This window comes from Gymnoscopelus microlampas, assembly GCF_963454915.1.
Source record: "Gymnoscopelus microlampas genome assembly, chromosome: 16".
Lineage (NCBI taxonomy): Eukaryota > Metazoa > Chordata > Actinopteri > Myctophiformes > Myctophidae > Gymnoscopelus > Gymnoscopelus microlampas.
The window spans coordinates 35,979,066-35,990,635 of NC_139953.1; the positions used below are offsets into that span (position 1 = coordinate 35,979,066).

The 11,570-nt window shown below is 40.4% G+C and overlaps 1 protein-coding gene across 1 annotated transcript; it reads left to right on the plus strand.

Annotated features, from left to right (window-relative positions):
* Nucleotides 1-221: 221 nt before the first annotated feature.
* On the plus strand, nucleotides 222-10,383 carry cfap206 (cilia and flagella associated protein 206; the record flags this gene model as incomplete). The annotated part of the gene is made up of 12 exons (XM_084082187.1): nucleotides 222-323; nucleotides 646-729; nucleotides 1,212-1,302; nucleotides 1,694-1,882; nucleotides 2,365-2,523; nucleotides 2,978-3,180; nucleotides 3,739-3,858; nucleotides 4,332-4,530; nucleotides 6,553-6,693; nucleotides 8,330-8,523; nucleotides 9,480-9,623; nucleotides 10,106-10,383. 12 exons carry the CDS (start codon nucleotides 222-224, stop codon nucleotides 10,325-10,327), a joined length of 1,848 nt encoding a protein of 615 aa, XP_083938313.1. The 3' UTR covers nucleotides 10,328-10,383.
* Nucleotides 10,384-11,570: the final 1,187 nt, after the last annotated feature.

The window sequence follows — 11,570 nt, forward strand, 5'->3', positions numbered from 1 at the left end:
AGTCTATTTCGAATTGGCTTCTGAAATATAAACACATTTTGTGTGAATATGCAGTACTTGGCTTATTTTATTGGTACTTGGCACCCTCTAGTGGTTACTATCTAGATTGAATGAAGAAACTGCGGCCGTTACCATGACAACATGTTATCAACAACTTCATAGCAGCGAAGCCTCTCATACTCCACAACGTAGATGATTACTGTTAACCTAACCAGATCATCATGTCTCAAGCAGAGGGTGTGATTAAAAACATCATTCGTCAGATTGCTCAGGAATGTGCAGCACAGGGGAACGTGGTGACGGATACACTGGTTGCCTTCGTGGTAGGTATGCAGTAACTAACATGTTCTATCAGTGGTGTGAGTACTCACATTTTTTACTTAAGTAAAAGTATGTATACTGCAATGTTGAAATACTCTTACTCGTTTTTAGTGAAAGTCCGGAATGTACAAAAGAAATGTATACTTAAAGTCACAAAAGTAGAAAGTACCTACTCATCATGCAGAATGTCCCATTTCACAAGTTTTCAAATGATGAGTAGAAGTAAAAAAAAAAGTACTGGGAATACTCCAGTAAAGTAAAAATTGTACATAAGTATACTTGAGTAAATGTACTTGACGGTACTTTACACCATTGTGTTTATAGGTAAAAGCTGTAGTCCTGGATCCTCGAAATGAATTCAATGTTGACAGGATGCTGACGAAGCAAGATGTCCACAAACTTGTGCAGGTGAATGAAGTTGTTTGGGGTCTTTAATGTGCATGTTTTCTTCTAATATCAATATATGATATATATATTATCTTTAGTCACTGCTGCTAAATGCAGAAGTACGCACGCGTGTCTAAATACAAACTTTTTACTTCAGTAAAAGTATCGATAATAACGAGTAACAAAACATTTCAAAGCATTGTGGTGGATAAAAAGTATAATATTTGATTCTGAGATGTAGTGGAGTAGACGTAGGTGTAAAGTAAAAACACCTCAAATTTTTACTCAGTACTTGAGTACATGTACCTGGTTACTTTCCACTCCACCACTGCTACTTTCTAGTAGGCCGAATACAAGTTGCAAGTTACCAATGCATAATGGGGAGGCTTGAAGCGCCATCTACAGGATGGTTACGGTTATTACACAAACTCTGAAATTGCCATTCCAAATGTGGATGTTTGAATGTTATTCAGAATCACATCTCCTGGTGTCTTTCTTTACAGCTGTGTGTGGAAAAACTGATGGAAAAATGTAGCCCAGCCCTTGACACCATCAAAATGCAAGTCTATTTTGATATGAACTACACCTCTCGATGTAAGTGCATGGACTGGCTTTCTAAACCATCCCGTTAGTAATGGAACACATTCTTAAGCCTAATTTACAGGGCGTTTCTCACTAAAAAATAATTATTTTGCTATGTACAACAATGCATCTCATCCCATCAACATTGGAAAATAAGACGATGATAGACACATCATTTGCTTTAGGCTTGGGTCCTAATTTGAACTTATTTCTTAATCAGGACTCTGCTTCCCTTGTATTACATTAATTTATTCTCCTGTTCCTTTAATTGATTGTTTTTTTTATTGGCAAAAATGCATATACCTGAATATATAATTTGTACATGTCTAGTCTATCAAAAGGATACAACACACACACAAAAACCATGAGAGTTTATTTCCATTATATGGTTCTGTTCCTACAGCAGAGTTCATTGAGGAGCACCATGGTGTGCTGTGGTCCAGGTTGAGCCCAGTGATGAGAGACATCACAGACAGCAGGGTGAAGACCAGGGAAGAACTGGAGGCTCTCTATAGCACCATCATTCACTACATGCTGCTGTCTTCTGGCCTGGGCTCTCCTACTGACCTCAACACAGTGCGAGAGACAACAGGTCTGTTACACACACACACACACACACACACACACATGCACGCACGCACGCACGTGTGTTCAACTCTGGAATTGAAGCCAGGGTCATAGTCTGTCCTATCATCATAAGCACATTTTCAATATTACACAATTGTACGCTGAACAGTCACAGGACATCTGGGGGTGCAGGAGCATGTATTGCGTCAGTGGGTCTCAAACTTATTTCATATAAGGACCCCCAAATTGATATGTATTTGGACCCTTTGCACCAGGGACTTCATACAATATTTGGGTTGTCAAAATGTTACAAAACTATATTAAAAAAATCAAGATTTATTGAAAATAGACTACATGTGGTTACACTGGTTTTTATGTTCTATTAACTAATTTTGCGGCATGGGCACCCCCTGGGATCACCTCAAGGACCCCTGGGGGTCCCCGAACCCCACTTTAGAGATCCACTGGTCTAAGTGGTTAACACATAGCTTCCATGTGCTACTGTAGCTGCCCTGCAGAGTGTGTTCCCTCAAGTGGAGCTGGGGACCTTCATGTCCCTCCTGAAGAGGGACAAGGAGCAGCAGCTCACTGAGCTGACCATGATCGTCACAGGCATCCGCCTCTTCAATAAGTTCAGCAAGAAGGGAGGAGAGGGCATTGACAACTGTGAGTCTGAAAAGTTTTTTAAAAAGTTTTCAACATTTTCAAGAATAGCAACAACGACAACAAAAACGCACACCTACAAGCTCCCACGACCGACACGTTGTGAGCTTGTAGATTGGGTATCACCGTTGGCGTTGTATGACAAAGTATAAATTAGGCCCTCAGTCGATAATCTATAGAGAATTTTCCAACTTTGTCAGGAAAATAAATATTAAATATATTGTTATAGTATTAGTCGGTGTGCATTGTGCAGGTTGCTAAGCACCAAGCAGAATATTACATTAACACTTACATGAACAAAATTCATAAAAAAAACATATCGTAGTGTTGATCACACAGAAATGCTGAAATATAAAAGCTCCAGTCTGTAAAAGTGATATAATTCTGTCTAAAAATATCATCAGTCAAATGCGTTTGAAATGACTTTCCTCACTTTTTTCCTGTTCCTTTTGTACAGTGCCTAAAATTCTGCGCGAGGCTCTGCCAGCCGCCAGTAATGTAATAGAACATGAGTTGGATCTGTCCCAGAGTTTGGCATGGAAATATACAGCAGTACTGGAGAGACTGATGGGTTCTGATGAGAACCAGCGACTCCTGGTCCAACTCAAACAGGCCCTGTACAATGTCAGACAGCACCAAACTTTCCTTAAAGTCATATTGGTGAGTCGAATGTCATTGTTTTATTGTGTTTTTATCCAGCAGTAGCCTACAATCGTCTGCTAAACGATTGTAATGTAGTGATTATAAACAAGTAATCTTATGAATTAACAGATCATTTTTAAATCCTGGAAATTGAAATAATGTGGAGAAACAGTACCTACGTTACAATTGGGCATTCTGATAAGCAATACAATTGTGGCGAGGCATTTACTATGTACATTTATAGGCCAATATTATACCAACTACCAGCTCAGTGGCCTTGTGGTTTGAGTGTCTGCCCTGAAATTGGGAGGTCGGGGCTCCCCTGCTGCTGGGTCATACCAAAGACTAAAATAATTTTCGTAAAACCAAAAGACAGCTCAAATAAAATGAACTTTATAATACTTACTTGATACCACAACAAATCATATACCATGACTTCTGTTCATAAATGGTTGTATCAGCTTTGGAAGATGGATATGGTACTTAATAAATTAGGTAAAATTAGTCTTAAGTGGTCCGCTGAGATGAACAGAGTTGTAAAAAGGACTAATTGTCTTTCCTTGTGTTCATTGACAGGCGGATGTACGTTTATGCGCCAAGCAGGTTGAACGCCTGCGGACTGACCTTTTGTCACGGATACAGCAGCTTAAAGACACAGTGCACACAAAGACAGCCGTACCCACTGCACAGGTTTTTGTAAGTATATGCTGTAACTGCCGACCATTTCTATTGCTAAAACACTACTGTACATTCCTACAGTAGTGGTTCTCGAACATTTTCATGCAAGGACCTCCAAATTGACGGTATTTGAAATCTGAAAAGATGTTGTGCCAGGGACCCCATAAACGATTGGTGGCTGTTTACATTTTTCAAAGGTTTTCACATATTTTGGACATAATACACGATTTCCACAGCAACAATATGACATAAAAATAGTTGGAATTAGTTGGAGTTGCTTGGATTTTGGAGGGCTGCATTTGGGAATGTTCAGTAGGTGATTTTTCTTTGATCCCAAGCGGCCTATGGGTTATGATTATACTGTATTATTCGGGGAAAAAAGAGGTAGTAGAAGTAGTAGTAGCCTAGTAGCAGTGTTTGTGTACATAAACTATTTAAGCCCTATATACTTATTACGTCAAATTGCAAAAATAACAGATCTCTTGTGTTAGCCCCACTTCAGGGCTGTGGCCACGCTGTGGAGGGGTCTTCAGGACGAGATGGTTGTGCTGAGCATCCTGGACGGCATGGTGACACACATGCAGCCCTTCCTCTCCTCTCAGGATCAGCTCTTCTCTGCGGGCTGCTTAGACGGCCTGTTGGAGGGCTCCGACGTCAAGACCGATGAGGACAGAATGGCCGAGTGCTCAGGTACTGTACACCTGCCACTGTTTAACCACTTCCTAACTACCGGGCGTCCCTAATTTGGGTCATGCCATTATAGCAAATATTTCAAAAATAGCCTATCTACAAGCTCACAATGTGTCGACGCTTGTAAATAGGCTATTTTCACTATTCATTGTATGTATATATATATTCATATTTTTTTGTGTAAAACAGGAACTCGGGTTTGGCTCCACCCCTTTCTTAGTCCTCTTCCTCCCGGGTGCTTCTGTGTTTATTCCTAACAACAACATTACATGTTTAAGGCAGTAGTGCTGACTCTAGAATTCTATCAGCATACCAAGAGGCAGAGATGCTCGTAGGCCTGCGTCCTGCGTCGCTGACGCACCATATTGCGAAAGGACGCATTCATGACAACTCTAGTGCGTCCATGGGACGCAGCTCCGATTAGCTCCGATAATATATAATATTTGTCAGCTGTGATCTACATGGACTCTCTCGGTTAGGCACCGTTGGTGGAGAAGTATAACTCTCCGGTTAGACACCGTTGTACTGGAGAAGTATAACTCGGTTAAACGGCGTTGTGTGGCAGAAGCAGCAGCACAGCCCCTCGCTGTTAGTCTACGCTACACACAGAGAGAGAGAGAGAGAGAGAGACGGCATGAGGACCTGCTCTTAAACGTGTTAAAACGTCTTGGATAGACCACTGTCTGGAATAATAACTGATCATCATACATACAGGTCTACTACTAATCTTTGTTGCTGTTGTCATCTTAAATTGACCAGCCAAAGTAAAATCCCCGATTTTAGAGTGTTCTCCCACTTGCTTGGAGATCAGAGTGATGCAATCAGCTGTGTAACATTAGCAGGTTAACGATGGCTCGTTGATCCTATGCATTTGACCCCGATTTGACCACAAAGGCAAACAAAAGCACTAATTAATGGCAGCTGTAAGTAACCGGTTGTCTATCGTCTGTGTCTTGTGTATGTTTAATAGGCAACTGGATGTTTTCTGTAGCTTAGAGATATCATAACAATTAATTCCCTGAAGAGGGTAGACCCTCTCCCTCATGCTAAACTTAAAGTGACTTATAAGGTTCCACTTCTCCTCAAAAAGACAACTTTATTTTCCTTTCTCAATGACAAGCCTAATGGTATTATTGCATGTTGACTATGTGCAATAACTGCAAGCCAATGTTCATAGGCATTGTCAGTATTTGTCTTCATTATTTCTTGAATTCCTATTTCTTTATTTGCCAATACTTCCACTGTAAGCCAGTGTTTTCAGTCTACACAATAAATAGTAAAAATAAATTCTACATTCATAAATAATACAAAATAAAATAATAATAATGATTAAAAGGTTCTATGATTAAATGTATTCTATTGGTCAAAGGTATGTTAAATCCACCTGTTGCCCACTACTAGTATTTCTTACCATAAGGTGTGCTAATACTACAGAATCATATACATTTGAAAAAATATATTTATGATTTTTTAATATATGTATATATATCGGTATCGGTCTTGAAAAGCAGGAACGGGTCGCACTGATCTAGATCTGCTATTTTCACAATATGTATCTGTGGAACTGAATCAAACTAAATTAAGTGCCTCAACTCCTAATTCCTCAGGGTGGGGGGTCCCCAGTTAAAATATGATTATTTTGGGGGGTCGCTGCCTGAAAAGGTTGAGATCCACTGCATCAGGATATAATGTACACAGTCACACACGCATAGAAGATATGGAGATTGGAGATCAAAGAAAACGATAGGGGGGGGACGTGTAATTGGGGACCCATAAAATGTCCCTGGGACCCATCTAAAAGACCACCCTTGCATCCCAGGACCCATTACATTGAAAACCTAGCAACATCACTGAAGAGGTGTATCTGATGGAACTGTTATACTTTACAGCACATTACAGTGTATTCTGCCGCACATGTCATACTTTCTGAAAACAAAGATTTACCTGTCCTGATCTGTTTTTTGAAATAAGTTAAGTAGATGAGTGCTGTACCATGAACGCTGCCTTCTTCATGATTTCCAGGTGACTGTATTAATCCTTCAGAGATGAAGACACAGGAGTGGCTTCTGCCCGAAACGACTGCAAACTTTGACAAACTGCTACTGCAGTATAAAGGCTACTGTGGATACGCACTGGTTAAGAAAGGCGGCCTTCTACTGCCAGGTATGCTATTCCACTTTACAGCAGAGGTCTTCAATGTTTTTCAAGCCATGGACCCCTTAGCTGAGAGAGAGACGAAGCAGGGACCCCCACTGCATACTGTATAACATTGTGTTGTAGATTAAGCTTTTGTTTTTTAAATAGATTTCAGAGATATCTTTATAGACTTGAAGATGTGTCTGACTGCACTATCATCAGTGTTGTGTAAATTGATAATAATTTTGATCCCCACTCCTTGAGTTTTTTTGGTCATATTGTATATTTTCACATATGTGAAATGTGTCCTCTGCATTTACCCATCCTGTAGTGTCGCGTAACCAGACAACTATTCCACAAGCTCCGAATGCTATATAGACTGGCACTTCCGTTCATGAAAATATATTACTTTTTTTTTTTCCCATTTCTGCTTAGCAACTAGCTATATGCTTAGATGATTTATATTAGGATAAATTTGTGCGACTGTAAAGACAAAACGGAAGTGGGGAGGAGGCTTCACATCCGCTTTATGTTTTAATCATGATCAGAGCTTCCGAGTCCCAGACTCTATGACCAGAAACATTTGAAAATTGTGTGAGGCAACAGTCTGGCCACGCGAGACTACCCATCCTATAACTACTAAGAGCAGTGAGAAGCCATTCTACGACGCTCGGGGAGCAATTAGGGGTAATAAGACTCTTGCTCAGGGACACACATCGGCTTGGGACACCTTGTACCTGGGACAACCAGGGGCTCTGGCTCCCCAGGCAGGCAGGCTCACTAACCACTCAGCTATGGCTCAGTTTACAACGTGAGTTCTAGGTCTAATCTGGCAAGCCAAGTTAGAAAGCGAGCATGCTACCATGTAGTTCCTGGCTGCTTACAGCATACTCTTTCATTCCCAATCAAGGCAGACAGAATCAAATCTATTCTTACCTACCGATCACAAGGTGTTTCAATCATTATGAGCATCCTGCATCCATGTTGATATCCTGTCTCCTTCCCATCTTTATTTAAATCAGCGACCTTTAGTGACCAGTACACAAGTGTCCAGTAACTGCTCAGTTTGACCCATCCATATATCATACTGTATGTATCATCATGTTTCATTACTCTTAATGTAGCATGTTCAAGCAAACAGTGATGAAGCAATCTAACTACTAGTCTGTGGTCTATCTCAGTGATTCTCAAACTTTTTCATGTCAAGGACCCCCAAATTGACACTTATTAGCCCACAGACCCCCATTTGAAAAGATATGCCAGGGACCCCCAAAAGAGAAGATTTTTACGGCTCTAGCAGTGATTCTCAACCATTTTAATTTCAACCCCCAGTTTGATATGCATTAGGCTACGGACCCCTATTTAATGGCATTTATATATCTGGGTCCCCAATTTATATTGTAAAATCAAAGTTAATTTAACTCCTAACGGGTCCATTTGGTTCCATTTGTACGCTCTCATAGTTACAGACCAATAAGGGTCCATTTGATTCCTATCTATCCATCATTTAGCTGGGGACACCCTGGAACTCCCTCAAAGACCCCTGGGGGTCCCCGGGCCCCACTTTGAGAACCACTGGTCTATCTGTATGAGTATTTACTCAAATACATGCACACAATGTATAAAAATAAACATTTTGAAATCTCTTTCATTTCCTGCACAGGTAATCCGAGCATTGGAGTGCTGAAACACGGGGAGAAATTCTACGTTTTCAGCTCCAAACAAGCTGCCTTGAGCTTTGCCTCCAGGGCAGATGAGATGATTGAGTCCGTGGGGGAGAGGGCCAAACGCTCACCTGAGCTCATTCAGCTGCTTCAGCTCCACCAGCAGTTTTCCACTGTCACTCCATATACTGAGGTGGTTGTTATTGTTATGTTGAGTCAGTGGTTCTCAACTAGCCTGGCATGGCAAGACTAATATCACTGGGTAGATATTCTGGAATCTCTGTGTGGAACCTGCATTTCCAAGGGGCGAATTAAAAAAATGCCTCTGGTGATGAACACATTTGCATACTGGGCCCTGATTGGTCCCTCACCACTTCGGAGGGAGTGAAATCCAATCACAAGTCACAACTGAGCGGTGCCAGATCAAATCTGCCGGGAGCTATTTTTTTTTGCAATGACAGATTTGTCTGGTTTCCAGGCTAGTTCTCAACCTGTGGGCCGGGGCCCACTGGTGGGGGGGCCTCGAAGATATTGCAAGTAGGCCCCCAAATAACTGGCAAAATTGTAATAATAATGTAACATTAATATATAAAGTGTGAAATTATGTTTCTTTACAGCCTTGAAAGTGAGTTTTCATTGTGATACTGCTAAGTACAGTAGGAACTTAAAGTATACAACGTTAGTTCCATTGATCCAAGCCGGAACACAATCAATTGATTGATCATAACATGCTATGAAAATGCACCCAGCCCACATATCGGCTGCCGTGTTAAGTGGTCAGATGGGCCCTGTTTCAGAAGAGGTTGCCATAATTCCATATGCCCACATAGGCCAGGTTGAAAGGAATATTTTAATAAAAGCAACACTTTCTTTCCTTAATTTAACACGTTCCTGTAACAGTAAATTACAGCTTACACTGTAGCTTTAACACTTAGGCCTAATTTTATACTTTCTCTTTTTTGTTTTATTAGTGAAAATAGCTGATCTACAAGCTTGTGAGCATGTAATTCGGCTATTTTAGCACATTTTTACAATTTTTGACCATTTTCGCCAGATTGAAACACTTTCTGTGCTTGCTATACCAACTCCAGCCTCATTGCTCTCAAGGCTCACAGTGAAGTAACTCCAACTTCTTCTGTAACTTCACAGATGCAGTCAGGGGAGAGTTTACTGGTCAAGCCCATTACCAAGTGTGACAGCTGTACACAGACTGACACCCACCTGCTGGAGACAAACATTGTCAAATCATACGAGTGGAACGAGTGGGAACTACGACGAAAAGCAATCAAACTGGTCAGTAAACCCCGATTCATACTTCGTCTGGTGTCGAAAATAGCCGATCGACAAGCTCACGCCTCGTGCGACGGATCATCAATTAGGCTTAAAACTGACAAAAATTCTGCTCCAAAACAAATCTATGTTTAATAAATGTGATGTGCCTGAAGTTCATCATTGAATATCTCTGTAACTGTAATAGTGTTCATTTATATTTTGATAACAGAGGTCTCAAGTTAGCTGCTGTCCTTTAAAAGGACAGGCAGGTCAAGAGAGTCCCTTTAAAGATATCGGCTTAAATTGTATAATGTTCCAGTTCCAATTGATCTGCTATTTTTACGGTTTGTAGACTTCATGCTGTTTTTGTGATCACAGGCTGATGAAGAGGCGGTAAGCTTGAAACGTCACGTCCAATGATGGTGTAAACTAAAGGAACCAATACATTTTTAAGCTTTGGAGCATGACCCAGTGTGCGGACTTTATTCTTTTTGTGATCACAGGCTAACCTTCGGACTACAGTGACCCACTCCATGCAGACTGCCCTGAGCCACATGAGACGAGACAACAGCACCCAGACATTCCCACCCAAGGATGCAGCCTGTCAAACCAAGAGGGACGCATCCACAAGCGTCCCAAAGCCCCTGGTGTACCTGGCGGGCCTTCGAGGAAATAAGGCTGGTCAAATGATTAAAACAAACCTGACCACATCTATTGACGAATAACCATATTTGTTGCTTCAGAGGTATTTCTTCAAATTTGAAATCATACAGAAAATGACACAAATTACACAACAATTATTCTTCATTAAAGCAACCAGGGCTGTAACTCATGGTGGATATGGTTTCACACAGTCTATTTCTTTTGAGTTTCAATTTAATTAATCTTATAAAATGATAATACTCTGCTAAGGAACTGCTTTCAAGCGGTTATCAATATGAAAAGAACAAGGACATTGAGGTGAATACATTTGACAGTCATGTTGCTTTGAGAGGCCAGCTGGAGGGTGGGCGGGTGACCTGCAGTGTTGCCAGATTTTGCGGGAGAAACGAGTAACCATGGAAATTAGCCCAAAATAAGCGATTAGGGCAGGTGAGGTCAGTCTAACTTAATTTCCTAAATATTGTTTTAGAGCAGTGGTTCCCAAACATTTTCATGGCAAGGACCCCCAAATTAATGTATTTGGTCACGGACTCCGATCTGAAAATATTTTTGTGCCAGTGACCCCCATAGCATACAAGATTTGTGTGCTAAATGTTGTGTGCGTTGTGAGCCTGTATCGGGTATTTTCAAATAGCTGATGCACTGTGAGGAACTGTGAAGCAAGACCAAATAAGCAAAAGCAACTACACTTTAGAAACGAGCCCAAAAAAACTGCAACCCGCGACTACTAATATTTACATATGACTTCACAGGAAAACAGTCGCTTGTAATAAGCTGACTTGGCAACACTACTGATGTCATGTAACATATTTGTCTCTCCAGGTCAACCTGCCTGCCTGCCATTGCCAATTACCTAATTATAGCACCAATAAAAACAATAAAGGTTGCACACTTGAATCAGTTGTTATATCCTTTTTTCTCTCAAATTTCAATATCTGTGTGCTTTTGCTTTATTGGCGCAGAATAAATATTTTATATTTCTTATTATAGCAGTGGTGGAAAGTAACTAAGACAGTACATTTAAGTACTGTACTTGAGTGCAACTTTGAGGTACTTTACTAAAGTATTTCCAATTTTCAGTACTTTTACTTTTATTCAAGTAAAATATTGTCAATTCGAGTCAAATATTGTACTTTTTACTCCATTTATAAAAAAAAACATAGTTACTATAGTACTTTGTCGATTTTGATTATTATTACAAAACATTTATTAACCACTTCACTATATTTCGGCTATTTTCAAAAGGTTTTTATACATTTTATACTTGATATTTGAAAACTTGTGAGACATTCTGCATAATGAGTA